The sequence below is a fragment of the Somniosus microcephalus genome, unplaced genomic scaffold (assembly GCF_052327205.1).
Source record: "Somniosus microcephalus isolate GS21.2 unplaced genomic scaffold, FLI_Smic_1.0 unresolved_chr8, whole genome shotgun sequence".
Lineage (NCBI taxonomy): Eukaryota > Metazoa > Chordata > Chondrichthyes > Squaliformes > Somniosidae > Somniosus > Somniosus microcephalus.
Window position 1 is genome coordinate 20,713,522 of NW_028225186.1, and position 15,555 is coordinate 20,729,076.

A 15,555-nucleotide genomic window follows, 5' to 3' on the forward strand; every position below is an offset into this window, starting at 1 on the left:
AACATAAATATAAGTGCAGTGAATATAGAGGCCATAGCTATAAGAGCCCAGTTTATAGGGCCATAGATGTAAGAGTCTTGGTTATAGGGAGCGTGGAGATAAGTGCCTTCGATGTAGGACCATCGATATTGAAGCTCTGGATATAGGGGTCATAGATATTAGAGCCCTAGATAGAGGGGTGAAAGATATTAGAGCCATGAATATAGGGTCCGTGGATATAAGATCCCTGGATATCGGGGTCATATATATAAATGCTCTGGATAGAGGGGCAATATATATTAGTACCTGTCATATAGCGGCCGATCATATAATAGCCCAAGATATAGGAGCCATGGATATAAGAGCCCTGGATATAGGGTCCGTGGATATAAGTGTCTTTGATATAGGTACTATTGATATTAGAACAATGGCTATATGGGCCATAGATATTAGTGCCCTTGATATAGAGTTCATAGATATAAGAGCCCTGGATAAAGGGGCCATAGATATTAGTGCCCTGGATACATGGGCCATTGATATTAGAGCCCTGGATATATGGGCCATAGATGTTAGAGCCCTGGATATATGAACCATAAATATATGTGCACTGAGTATTGAGGCCATAGATATTAGAGCCTAGTGTATAGGGCCATAGATGTAAGAGCCTTGGATATAGGGGCCGTGGATATTAGAGCCCTGGATATAGGGACCATGGATATAAGAGCTCGGGATATAGGGTCTGGAGATATAAGTCCTTTCGATATTGGGCCATAGATATTGGAGCTCTGGATATTGGGGCCATAAATATTAGAGCCCTAGTTATAGGGGCCATAGATATTAGAGCCATGTATATAGGGGACAAAAATGTAAGATCCCTGGGTATGGGGCCATATAGATAAATGTGCTGGATAAAGGGGCCATATATATTAGAACCTGTGATATAGGCGCCATGGATATTAGTGCTCTGGAGATAGGGGCCTTGGATATAAGAGCCCTGGATATAGGGTCCATGGATATAAGTGCCCTGGATATAGGGACCATCGATATTGGGGCACTGGATACACTGATCAAATATATAAGAGCCCTGGATATAGGGGCTATAGATATTAGAGCTCTGGATACAGGGGCCATAGATATTAGAGCCCATTAAAACAATGGATATTTGGGCGATAGACATTAGAGACCTGGGTAAAGAGATCATACATATAAGAGCTCTGGGTATATTGGCCATAGATATTAGAGTGCAGGATATAGCGGCCCTGGATGTAAGAGCCCTGCATATAAGGGCCTTGGATATTAGAACTCTGGATAAAGAGTCCATAGATATAAGTTCTCTTGCTATAGTTATAACAGCCCTGGATATATGAACCATAGATATTAGATATAAGTGCCCTGCATATAGGGGCTACAGATATAAGAGCACCAGATAAAGAGTCCATAGAGATAAGTTATCTGTGTATATGGACCATTGATATTAGAGATGCATTTACAAGCCCTGGATATAGGAACAGTAGATATATGAGATCTGGATCTAATAAACTTAGATAAAAGTGCCCTGGGTATATAGGATCATATTGAAAAGAGCTCTGGATATAGGGGCCATAGATATAAGATCCCTAGATATAGGGGCCATAGATATAAGTGTCCTCGATATAGGGTTCTTAGATATAAGAACTCTGGATATAGGGACTGTGGATATATGGGCCCTGGAAATAGTGACCATATATACAAGACCCCTAGGTAAATGGGCGATTATGTAAGAGCCCTGGATACAGGGGCCATAGATATAAGAGCCTGGGATATAGGGGCATAGATATAAGAGCTCTGGATATAAGACTGTGGATATAAGATCCCTGGAAATAGGCATCATATATATTAAAACCCTGGATATGGGTGCCATAGATATAAGAGATCTGGATATAGGAGACTGAGATGAAGAGCCCTATATATAGGGACCGTGCATATGAGAGCCCTGGATATAGGGACCATAGATATTAGAGCCCTGGATATAGGGGCCATCGATATTAGAGCCCTGGATAAAGGAGCCATGTTTATTAGAGTTCTGGATGCAGGTGCCATAGATATCAGAGCTCTTGTTATAAGAGACATAGCTGTAAGAGCCCTGAAAATAGGAGCCATAGATATATGAGCTCTGGATATAGGGGCCATAGATATAAGATCCCTGGACATATGGGCCATCTATATATATAAATCGGTACATCTGTCCTTCTGTCCTTCTGTCTGTCTGTCTGTCTGTCATCGCGTTTGCGTCTGGCGGGCTATGCGCTCGAAAGTTACAGGGCGTACCTATGCGCGCGTTACCTCCAAAGAAAGCTTAGGCTTCCGAGACGGTTTTAAGCGTATTTACGTTTCGGCCAGGCTAAAATCGCGCCCGCGGTATCCCAAAAACCTTCAACATTCCGCTCATTAGCATCTCATTATCCGCTCATTAGCGACAGAGTGACCTCGAGGTCGACCAATCATACGGCGGCTTGCTGCCGCATGCGGCCGGGCCAATCGGTGCGTGTGTGGGCGGGCCTTATCGTTCTGAACCGAGGTGAGTAGCCGCCATCTTGCTTCCATTCTTTTTCCTGCTTGCTGCGTCTTTCTTTTCAAATATACATTTCCAGCAAAATAAAATTGAATTTATTAAATTGTTTTAAAACAAATCACTCATTTGTTAATATTTTATCTAGCCTGAAGATTCTTTTTCCTACCTTTCCCCGTTTTTTTCTTAGGCCTGAAAGCCTGCGCCTTTCTTGCCCAGCCACGCCCGAGCTAGGTGACTGGGCTTCTGCTAAGCTCCTCACTCCACCCCCCCGTGTCACGTTACCCAGGGCAATGGCGTCAGCCACGAGGGTCAGGGTGCGCGCGCAGCAGGAGCAGGTGAGACGCGGCGTCTCTGTTCCGCGCTCGGCTCGGGCGGGGCTCTCGACAGTGCTCTCGGCCTTGGTGAGTGTTCCGCGCTCGGCTCGGGCGGGTGGGGGCGGGCTCTCGACAGTGCTCTCGGCCTTGGTGAGTGTTCCGTGCTCGGCTCGGGCGGGGCTCTCGACAGTGCTCTCCGCCTTGGTGAGTGTTCCGCGCTCGGCTCGGGCGGGGGGGGCTGGGCGTGGACAGCGGGGCGGCTGGGGCTTGGAGAGCAGGGCTCTCGAGAATGTGGGGCGGGGGCTCCGAGAGCGGCCCCTTCCCCCCCGCCCCCCTTCCCGCCCCCCACCCGCCCCCCTTCCCCCCCCTTCCCCCTCCCACCACCCCCACTTCCAACCGCCCCCTCCCTTCCGCCCCCCCTCCCTTCCCCCCCGCCCCTTCCACCCCTCCCTTCCTCCCCGCACCATTCCCCCCGCCCCTTCCCCCCGCCCTCCCTTCCCCCCGCCCTCCGTTCCCCCCACCCGCCCTCCCTTCCCCTCCCTTCCCCCCACCCGCCCTCCCTTCCCCTCCCTTCCCCCCACCCGCTCTCTCTTCCCCCCAGTCGCTCTCTCTCATCCCCCCAGTCGCTCTCTCTCTTCCTCGCCAGTCGCTCTCTCTCTTCCCCCCAGTCGCTCTCTCTCTTCCCCCCAGTCGCTCTCTCTCTCTCTTCCAACAACAACATGCCCTCGAAAAAGCCTCGGCACCGCCCGGCACTTCAGCAAGTATATATATAAATGCTCTGGATGTAGGGGCCATATATATTAGAGGCTGAGATATAGCGGCCGAGTATATAAGAGCCCTGGATGTAGGGGCCATAGATAATAGAGCTCTGGATATAGGAGCCGTGAATTTAAGAGCCCTGGTTATAGGGGACATATATAAGATCTCTGCATATGGTCTATAGGTATAAGAGCCCTTGATATTGGGGCTATAAATATAAGGGCACCGGACATAAAGTCCCTAGAGTTCAGTACTCTGGATATTGGGGCTATATATATGAGGCCTGGATATAGGGGCCATAGATTTAAGACCCCTGGTTATATAAACCATAGATATAAGGGCACCGGATATATGAACCACAGATATAAGAGGCCTGGCTTTATGAACCATAGACATAAGAGATCTGGATATATGAAGCAAATATATAAGTGCTATGGCAATAGTAGCCATATATATATGAGATCTGGATATAGGGGCCATAGATATAAGACCCATGGATATATGAATCATAGATATAAGAGCTCTGGCTATATGAACGATAGATGTAAGTGCTCGGAATATAGGGGCCATAGGTATAAGAGCCCTGGATATAGGGACCATAGATTTTTTTTTAAGAAACTGGATATTGAGACCGTAGATATAAAAGCCCTGGATATTTGGTCGAATGACCAAAATTTTGGTGAGATATTTTAATTCTATGGAGCATCTTAAATGATGAAAGAGCGGTAGATTGGCAGAGAGCTTTTGGGAGAGAATTCTAGAGCTTATGGCTTGCACCTGGAGACACAGCCGCTAATGGTGGAGCAATTAAAATTTGGTATGCAAAAGGGGCCAGAAATGGAGGAGTGGAGATATCTCGGGGGGTTCCAGTGCTGGGGGAAAATACAGAGAAAGGGAGGGCCGAGGCCATGGTGCGACTTAAAAACACAGATGAGTATTTTGAAATTGAGGCATTGCGTAACAGGTTGCCAATGTGTTTCAGCGAGCATGAGGGTGATGGGTGAACGGGATTTGGTGCGAGTTAGGACAGTGGCAGCAGAGTGCTGGATGACCTCCAGTTTACATAAGGTGGAAGATGTGAGGACGGGAAGCAGTTCATTGGAGTAATCAACTCTAGAAGTAACAAAGGCATGGATGAGCTTTTCAGCAGCAGATAAACTGAGGCACAGCCAGAGATGTGCGATCTTACGGACGTGGATATAGGCAGTTTAATGATGGTGCGGATATGTGGTCTGTAGATTATTTTAGGTCAAATATGACACCAAGGTTGCGAAGGTTCTGCTTCAGCCTCGAAGAGATGCTCGGGGAATGAAGCAGTTGGTGGCCTCGACAGAGGAACCTCTGTTTCTATCCCTGGTCACCACATAATTAGTAGTGCGCTATTTGCCCCAGCCGCAAACCGATCCTATCAGGTACCTGATCAATGTGCACCTTCGGCATTGGTGAAATGTCTTGCTCTGCAATCTTGTTCTGTGCGCCTCAGCTTAATTTAACATAAGAACATAAGAACATAAGAAGTAGGAGCAGGAGTAGGCCATACGGCCCCTCGGGCCTTCTCTGCCATTCAATAGGATCATGGATGATCCAAATCTAGACTCACATCCACTTCCCTGCCCTCTCACCGTAACCCCTAATTCCCTTATCTGCTAGGAAACTGTCTATGTCCATTTTAAATTTATTTAATGTTGCAGCTTCCGCAGCTCTCTCGGGTAGCAAATTCCATAGATTTACTGCCCTCTGAGTGAAGAAGTTTCTCCTCATCTCAGTTTCGGAAGGGCAGCCCCTTATTCTTAGATTATGCCCCCTAGTTCTAGTCTCACCCATCAGTGGAAACATGCTCACCGCATCCACCCGATCAAGTCCCCTAACAATCTTATATGTTTCGATAAGATCGCCTCTCATTTGTCTGAACTCCAATGAGTAGAGTCAAAACTTACTCAACCTTTCCTCATACGTCAACCCCCTCATCTCTGGAATCAACCGAGTGAGCAAATATATCTTTTCTTAAACATGGAAACCAAAACTGCACGCAGTATTCCAGGTGTGGCCTCACCAACACCCTGTATAACTGCAGCAAGATTTCCCTGTTTTTATACTCCATCCCCCTTGCAATAAAAGCCAAGATTCCATTGGCCTTCCTGATCACCTGCTGCACCTGCATACTATCTTTTTGTGTTTCATGCACGAGGACCCCCAGATCCCTTTGAACTGTAGCACTTTGCAGTTTCTCTCCATTTAGATAATAACTTGCTCTTTGATTTTTTTTGCCAAAGTGCATAACCTCACACTTTCCAACATTAAATTGCATCGGCCAAATCTCTGCCCACTCACTTAACCTGCCTATGTCCTTTTGCAGGTTTTTTATGTCCTCCTCACTCACTGCTTTCCCTCCCATCTTTGTATCATCGGCAAACTTGGATATGTTGCACTCGGTCCCTTCCTCCAAATCGTTAATATAGATTGTAAAGAGTTGGGGTCCCAGCACTGACCCCTGTGGAACACCACTAGTTACTGATTGCCAGCCAGAGAATGAACCATTTATCCCAACTCTTTGTTTTCTGTTAGATAGCCAGTCTTCCACACATGCCAATATATTACCCCCAATCCCGTGATTTCTTATCTTGATCCGTAATCTTTTCTGTGGAACCTTGACAAATGCCTTTTGGAAGTCCAAATACACTACATCCACTGGTTCCCCTTTATCCACCCTGTATGTTACATCCTCAGAGAATTCGAGCAAATTTGTCAAACATGGCTTCCCCTTCATAAAACCATGCTGACTCTGTCCTATTAAATTATGTTTATCCAAATGCTCTGTTATTGTTTCCTTAATAATGGACTCCAACATTTTGCAAACCACAGATGTTAGGCTAACTGGTCTATAGTTTCCAGCTTTTTGTCCACTTCCCTTCTTAAATAAGGCTGTTACATTAGCAGTTTTGCAATTTACCGGGACCTTTCTTGAGTCCAGGGTGTTCTGGACAATAATCACCAATGCATCCACAATCCCTACCGCCACTTCTCTTAAGACCTTGGATGTAGGCCATCAGGTCCGGGGGATTTATCCGCCTTAAGTCCCATTATTTTACTGAGTACCATCTCCTTAGTGATTTTAATCGTGTTTAGCTCCTCCCCCCCCCATTGCCTGTTTGTCCAGTGTTGGGATATTTTTAGTGTCCTCTACTGTAAAGACTGATACAAAATATTTGTTCAGCATCTTTGTCATCTCCATGATCCCCACCACTAGTTTCCCGGTCCCATCCCCGAAGGGACCAACGTTCACTTTAGCCACCCTTTTTCTTTCTATGTAGCTGTAGAAACTCTTGCTATCTGTTTTTATATTTTTTGCTAGTTTACTTTCATAATCTATCTTCCCTTTCTTAATTAATCTTTTCGTTATTGTTTGCTGGCTTTTAAATGCTTCCCAATCTTCTATCCACCCACTAGAATTGGCTACTTTATATGCCCTTGTTTTCAGTCGGATACTATCCTTTTTTACTTTACTAAGCCATGGGTGGCTGTCTTTTCTTTTATTCCCCTTTTTCCTCAGTGGAATATATTTCTCTTGAAAGATGTGAAATATCTCCTTGAATGCAGACCACTGCCCTTGTACCGTCTTACACTTTAACCTGTTTTCCCAGTCCACTTTAGTCAATTCTACGCTCATACCTTCATAGTCTCCTTTATTTAAGTTCAGTACGTTGATTTCAGATCCAAATCTCTCATCCTCCAACTGAGTTTGGAATTCAACCATATTATGGTCACTCATTCCAAGGGGATCCTTTACTAGGACATTTGTTATTAATCCTGTCTCATTACATAGGACCAGATCTAAGATTGACTGCCCCCTGGTTGGTTCAGTTACATACTGCTCAAGGGACCCGTCCCTAATACACTCTATGAACTCTTCCTCAAGGCTGCCATACCCAATTTGATTAGTCCAGTCAATATGAAAGTTAAAATCCCCCATGATTACAGCTGTTCCCTTATTACAAGCCCCAACTATTTCCTGATTTATACTCCGACCAACAGAGTTGCAACTGTTAGGATGCCTGTAGACTACGCCCACTAGTGACTTGTTCCCCTTATTTTCCTTATCTCCACCCAAACTATTTCATTATCTTGATCCTTTGACACAATATAATTCTGACTATTGCAGTGATTCCATCCTTGATTATCATTGCAACCACACCTCCCATTCCTTCCTGTCTGTCCTTCCTAATTGTCAAATACCCTTGTATGTTTAGTTCCCAGTCATGATTCTCTTGCAGCCATGTTTCCGTAATGGCCACCAGATCATACCCATGTGTAGTTATTTGTACCGTCAACTCGTCAATTTTGTTACGAATGCTGCGTGCATTCAGATAAAGAACTTTCAAATATGTTTTCTGACAATTTATTCCTGCTTTTCCCCCTTTTACTACTTTACCTTTATCATTATACATTCTGTCCCTGCCTGACACGCTCTGGTTTTTAATTCCCCCACTGCTACACTGCTCTATTGCCTTCTCCGCTGTCATTTAAATTTTTTGCTCTCTTAAAACCTCCCCCCCACTAATTAGTTTAAAGCCCTCTCTACAGCCCTAGTTATTCGATTCGCCAGGACTCTAGTCCCAGCACTGGCCAAGTGAAGTCCGTCCCAACGGAACAGCTCTCTCCTGTCCCAGTACTGATGCCAGTGTCCCAGGAAGCAAAACCCATTTCTCCCACACCAGTCTTTGAGCCACGCATTTAACTCTCTAATTTCATTTACCCTAGCCAAATTTGCACGTGGCTCAGGTAGTAATCCAGAGATTATTACCGTTGTGGTTCTGCTTTTTAATTTGGCCCCTAGCTGCTCAAACTCCCTCAGCAGAAGCTCCTTCCTTGTCCTATCTATGTCGTTGGTACCAACATGGACCACGACAACTGTATCCTCCCTCTCCCACTCCAAGTTTCTCTCCAGCCCAGAGGAGATGTCCTTAACCCTGGCACCGGGCAGGCAACACAGCCTTCGGGACTCTCGCTGTCGGCTGCAAAGAACTCTATCTATCCCCCTAACGATACTGTCCCCTACCACTACAACATTTCATTTATCTCCCCCCACTTGAATGGCCCCCCGCTCCACGGTGCTGTGGCCGGGTTGCTCATCCTCCCTGCAGTCCCCGTTCCCATCCTCACAGGGAGTAAGAGCCTCAAATCTGTTGGACAAGAGCAAGGGCTGCGGCTCCTCCAACACTACCTCCTGGATCCCCGTAGCTGCCTCACTTCTAGTCACACTATCCTGACCCTGGCCACGGACTACATCTGAATTAATTAATCTAATTGGTGTGACTACCTCCTGATACACAGAGTACAGGTAACTGTCCCCCTCCCTGATGTGTCTCAGTGTTTGAAGCTCGGTCTCCAGCTCTTCAACACGCAGCCGGAATTCCTCGAGCAGCCAACACTTACTGCAAATGTGATCACCGTGAGCATCAATGGTGTCCACCAGCTCCCACATATTGCAGCAGCAACACATCACCTGATCAGCCATTCTATGTAATTAATTAAATTTATTAATATTATTCTTAAACACCCTCTGCCCCGATTCTAGCTGATGAATATCGCACCTTAGAAACTATAAACCACAGAGATTAAGCTTAAAAAAGAGAGAAATACTCACCAACCAATCACTTGCACGCTTTCTGGTGATGGCACACTTGGATTACTTTTTACCTCTCTCCTTCCCTCTGAGTTCCAAGATTGGAGATTGGTAGGCCTTACCTGTGTCTCTGGAGCCTTTATACAGCCGCTCAGCCCGCGTTTCCCGCCGATTCTCGCACTGAGGCCTTACCTGGTCTCTGGAGCCTTTATACAGCCGCTCAGCCCGCGATTCCCGCCGATTCTCGCACTGAGGCCTTACCTGGTCTCTGGAGCCTTTATACAGCCGCTCAGCCCGCGATTCCCGCCGATTCTCGCACTGAGGCCTTACCTGGGTCTCGGGAGTCTTTATACAGCCGCTCAGCCCGCGATTCCCGCCGATTCTCGCACTGAGGCCTTAACTGGGTCTCGGGGGCCTTTATACCGCGGCTCTGCCCGCGATTCCCGCCGATTCTCGCACTGAGGCCTTACCTGGTCTCTGGAGCCTTTATAGAGCCGCTCAGCCCGCGATTCCCGCCGATTCTCGCACTGAGGCCTTACCTGGTCTCTGGAGCCTTTATACAGCCGCTCAATTTGTTTGATATCTTCTCCGCATTGAATTGTATCTGCTATGTGTCCGCCCATTTCACCAGTCTGTCTGTACTAACAAGTATGTGACATTTGGTCAAACGCCTTTCAGTTGGGTTTAAGTCAATATCAAGGATGTAGCTGGGTATATAAATAAATATTTTAATCAGAATTATTCTAAATGTTTCAGGCTGGAAAATACTGACCTCAGCGATTCGGCAATGAAACAATTGTCTATTGCTTTGAAGAATCCTTGCTGCAAGTTGCAGAAATTAAGGTCAGTGAAATCAGGAAAGAAATGAATTCATGCAGCTCAGTTAACATACGTGGAGAGAAAAGACAGGTTAAAAGTCTGGGACAGGAGTGGACCATGTGGAGCAAGAAACTAAAAGAGAAGTTGATATCCAATCAGAGAGTGAGTTAATGGTCCAATCAAAAAGGGAGGTAATTATACAATCAGAGAGGGAGGTGATGGTCCAGTCAGAGAGGGATGTAATTATCCAACTGGAGAGGGATGTAATGATCCAATCAGAGAGGGTGTTAATGGTCCAATCAGAGAGCGAGGTAATGATGCAATCAGAGAGTGAGGTAATGATCCAATCAGAGAATGAGTTAATGATCCAATCATAGAGGGAATTAATGATCCAATCAGAGACGGAGGTGCTGATGCAATCAGAGTGGGAGTTAATGGTCCAATCAGCGAGAGAGAAAATGTTCCAATCAGAGAGCAAGGTAACGTTCCATTCAGAGAGAGAAAAAAATGTTCAAATCAGAGAGGGAGGTGAAGTACCAATCAGAAAGCGAGGTAATCATCCAATCAGAGAAGGAGTTAATGATCCCGTCAGAGAGGGAGTTAATTATCCCATCAGAGAGGGAGTTAATTATCCAATCAGAGAGGGAGTTAATTATCCAATCAGAGAGGGAGTTATTTATCTAATCAGAGAGGGAGTTAATTATCCAATCAGGGAGGCTTTTACTTATCCAATCAGTAGTTGGGTGGACAGCCAGTGGGAAAGCAGGAAACGCGGTCAGTGAGGCAGTAGAACCAGATCCACAGAAAGAGAGGAAAATGTGTGAGTGAAAAAAGCGGAACTCGGAAGAAGAGAGAGGAGTAGATATTAACTTTGTGCGATAGTGCAAAATGGGCGATATTGAATCTGCAGACAGTTCTACGTCTCCCCCATTTGAATTCAATGGAAATAAAAAACGAGATAGATGTAAAACTGATCGGTGTTTCGATAACACCCGTTTTACTCTATCGCACTAATTCATAACTTACGCCTTGTTTTCTTTTTAATCCTATAATCAGTCCCAGATGCAGGATAAAATCATCTGATGGAAACCAAACCCCCAAATTCTCTTTCCTACCACGGCCTGAACCAGACTGCCCTTTATTCCAGTTATGTGTTAGCCGTGGCTCAGTTGGAAGCACTCCCGCCTGTGAGTCAGAAGGTTCTGGGTGCAGAGTCCCACTCCAGGGACTTGAGCTCAAAATTCTAGGTTGACACACCAGTGCAGTGCTGAGGGACTGCCACACTGTCGGAGGGGCAATACTGAGGGTGTGCTGCACTGCCAGTCGTGCCGTCTTTTGGATGAGACATTAATCCGAGGCCCCGTCTGCTCTCTTGTGTGGAAGTAAAATATCCTATGGCATTATTTCGAAGAAGAGCAGAGGAGTTCTCCCCGGTGTCCTGGTCAATATTTATCACTCAACCAACATCACTAAAAGAGATAATTTGGTTATTATCACATTGTTGTTTGTGGGCGCTTGCTGGGTGCATTATTGTCTGCCTCGTTTCCTACATTACAACAGTGATTACACGTCAAAAGTACTTCTTTGGCTGTAAAGCGCTTTGAACACCATGCGCCTTTATACACCATGATTTGCCAACATCAAATGGCCATGTCACCGATAAAACCACATGACGCATCTGTTCCCAAATCTTTTGAATATAAACTATTTATTTAAACGCTTGTAGTTGTTTTCTCCAAAGCTACTTTCCTTAAAAAGGAATCCTTTACCTAACTGTTCTTAATCTTTTTGCAGAATACGGTGTATTAACCATTATCGTTCTATACTACAGCGAACGGATCCCTATGTTTATTACCCGAGCCCCTAAAGTTATACTGTAATCAATCATGTCTGATATCATTACTCTCACTTATTTACTTACACAAGCACTTTACCTATCAGAAGACCTTTTATACCATCCTCTTGTGACACTTCAAACCCATCCGGTTTATATTGGGAAGTCTATCGATCCGTGTTATGAAGAGGTTTGATTGTTATTCTTTTAACTCGCCACAATGACCAACAATTCTAATCTCACATTTAGGAATTACCCCAAAACGAGCAGCTGACGGGCCACCCTGTGCCTCTGAAGGTGACGCACCCTCAGTTACTTCAGAGTCCTGGGGACATGTTACCTGCAATCAGACAGGGGAAGCCATTGAGCTCCTCATAGCCCCTTCCTGTAGATCCGAACCGTAAATCACTCACATTTTATAAGTGCCCATATTCACCAGCAACTCGGATAATTCCACCGCCATGTTGGGCGATAGAACTGGTTTCAGCTGATTCCCTGTTTGACTATTTGCCTCATTTCTCTACAGCCTGTCTGGCACCTACTTCACTCAGAGATCGTGGGACGATCTGGCTTCGATTCTCAGGAAGAACCGGACGATAATGAAATTGGATTTGAGCTACACTTTCCCAGACCATTCTGCAATGACATCATTGGCTGCTGCCCTGAAGGACCCAGAGTGCAGACTGAAAAGATTAAAGTAAGAGTTACAAAACCATAGTCACTGTAGGCGTTGGGCCATTGAAGGGATATAATTTCTGAACTAATGATACGTTATCACTCCCGAATCCTCACTCCTCCAGCTTCCCTATACTTCACACATGGAATCTGCTCAGATAACCCACATCCACCTCCTGCAGCTTGTTCACGCCAAGAAAGACCTTGGTGTCCATACACACAAATCCTTAATGATGGCACGACAAGTTGATAAGATGGGTAAAAAAAACACATGTGTACTTGGATTTTTAAATGCAGGAATAGAATATAAAAGCAAAGAAATAATGCTAAAACTGTATAAATCACTGGTTCGTCCTCAGCTGCAGTATTGTGGACAATTATATGCACCACACTTCGGGAAAGATGTAATGGCCTTGGAAAGTGTACAGAGGAGGTTTAAGAGGATGTTACCAAGGATGAGGGACTTCTGTTACGAGGAGAGGTTGGAAAAGTTAGGACTTCTCTCCTTGGAACAGAGAAGAGTAAGAGGTGACCTAATAGAGATTTTCGAGATGATGAGAGGTTTTATAGAGCAGATAGAGAAAAAATATTCCATCTGGCCTGTGGATCAATAACCAAAGGTCACAGATTCAAAATCATTGGCAAAACAACTTGAGTGGAGATTAGGAGAATTTCTTTTCACTCCGAGTTGTCCGGATCTGGCATGCTCTACCTTGAAAGGTGGTGGAAGCTGATTCCATCAATAATTTTAAAAGGTAGTTGGATGGGTTCTTGATGATGAGGAACTTACAGGGTTACCGACAAAGTGCGGTGTTGTGGGACTCAGCATGAGCTCTTTCAAAGAGCCAGCACAGGCTCGACACGCCGAATGGCCTCCTTCCATGCTGTACGTTTCTATGATTCTATGATTCCAACATCCTCATGGTAACCTGAACATTTCTCCTAGGCCTCACCCCATCCTGCCTTTATCTTTCCTCTACCTTTGTTGCATCTTCCCAGCGGCTGGAATAGTCCAAATATTGTATCTCAATATATAAGAACATAAGAACATAAGAAATAGGAGCAGGAGTAGGCCAATCGGCCCCTCGAGCGTGCTCCACCATTCAATAAGATCATGGCTGATCTGATCCTAACCTCAAATCTTCTATCACTCTGCATCCACCCGAACCCATGTGATCTCCCGGGAGAGGCGAAAAACCAGATAAAGACCCAATGGCCAATTTGGGAGAAAAAAATCTGGGAAATTCCTCTCCGACCCATCCAGGCGATCGAAATTCTTCCAGGAGATCACTCTGTCCCTATATTTTCAACAGTACTTACCTTTTGTAAAGGCGATCTCCACCCCAGCCAGGAACAGGAGTAAAACCATCTCCTGAAATCTAACACAGAATTAGAACAATGTAGGAGCAGAACCAGGCTACACGGCCCCTGGGCCCACTCCACTACCCACAGGGCCATGATAATTCCGAACCACACTCATGTCCAATTTCCTGCCCGCTCCCCGTAACCCTTAGTTCCCTGTACTTCTAGGAAATTATCTATTTCTGTTTTAAATTTATTTAATGATGTAGCTTCCACAGCTTTCTGGGGCAGCAAATTCCACAAACCTACCACCCTCTGAGTGAAGAAGTTTCTCCTCATCTCAGTTTTGAGAGAGCAGCCCCTTATTTTAAGATTATGCCCCCCAGTTCTAGTTTTACCCATCATTTGGAACATCCTCACCGCATCCACCCGATCAAGCCCCTTCACAATCTTATATGTTTCAATATGATCGCCTCTCATTCTTCTGAACTCCAATGAGTATAGTCCCAATCTACTCAACCTCTCCTCATATGACCACACCCTCATCCCCGGGATTAACCGAGTGAACCTTCTTTGTACTGACTCGAGAGCAAGTATGTCTTTTCTTAAGTATGGACACCAAAACTGTATGCAATATTCCAGGTGCGGTCTCACCAATAACTTGTACAAATGCAGCAATACATCCCTGTTTTTATATTCCATCACCCTAGCAATAAAAGCCAACATTCCATTGGCCTTGTTGATCACTTGCTGCACCTGCATAGTAACTTTTTGAGTTTCGTGCACCAGGTCCCCCAGATCCCTTTGCACTACAGTACTTTCCAGTTTCTTGCCATTAAGATAATAACTTGCTCTATGATTTTTCCTGCCAAAGTGCATAACCTCACACTTTCCAGTATTGTATTCCATCTGCCAAATCTCTGCCCACTTACTTAGCCTGTCTATGTCCCTTTGCAGGTTTTTTATGTCCTCCTCACTCACTACTTTCCGTCCCATCTATGTATCATCTGCAAACTTTGATATGTTACACTCGGTCCCCTCCTCCAAATCGTTAATATAGATTGTAAAGAGTTGGGGACCCAGCACTGACCCCTGCGGAACACCACAAGTTACTGTTTGCCAATCTGAGAACGAACCATTTATCCCAACTCTCTGCTTTCTGTTAGAGAGCCAATCCTCCACCCACGCCAGAATATTACCCCAATCCCGTGATATTTTATCTTGAGCAATAATCTTTTGTGTGGCACCTTGTCAAATGCCTTTTGGAAGTCTATATACACTACATCCAATGGTACCCCTTTATCCACCCTGTATGTTACTTCCTCAAAAAACTCCAGCAAATTTGTCAAACATGACTTCCCCTTCATGAAACCATGCTCAGTTTGTCCTATTAAATTATGTTTATCCAAATGTCCCGTTACTGTCTCCTTAATAATGGACTGTAACATTTTACCAACCACAGATGTTAGGCTAACAGGTCTATAGTTTCCAGCCTTCTGCCTACTACCCTTTTTAAATAAGGGTGTTACATTAGCAGTTTTCCAATCTGCCGGGACCTTTGCTGAGTCCAGTGAGTTTTGGAAAATTATTACCAATGCATCCACAATCCCTACCGCTACTTCCCTCAAGACCCTAGGATGCAAGCCATCAGGTCCGGGGAATTTACCCGCCTTGAGTCCCATTATTTTACCAAGTACCA

General features: G+C 45.3%; 1 protein-coding gene across 1 annotated transcript in view; it reads left to right on the top strand.

The window, feature by feature from the left end:
- Positions 1 to 15,555, top strand: part of LOC147085663 (NACHT, LRR and PYD domains-containing protein 3-like) — a 94,993-nt gene that overhangs the window by 22,554 nt on the left and 56,884 nt on the right. The window contains exons 5-6 of the mRNA XM_085979153.1: positions 9,983 to 10,069; positions 12,406 to 12,576. Of these exons, the coding sequence (XP_085835279.1) occupies positions 9,983 to 10,069; positions 12,406 to 12,576 (258 nt within the window). The remainder of the gene's footprint in view (positions 1 to 9,982; positions 10,070 to 12,405; positions 12,577 to 15,555) is intronic.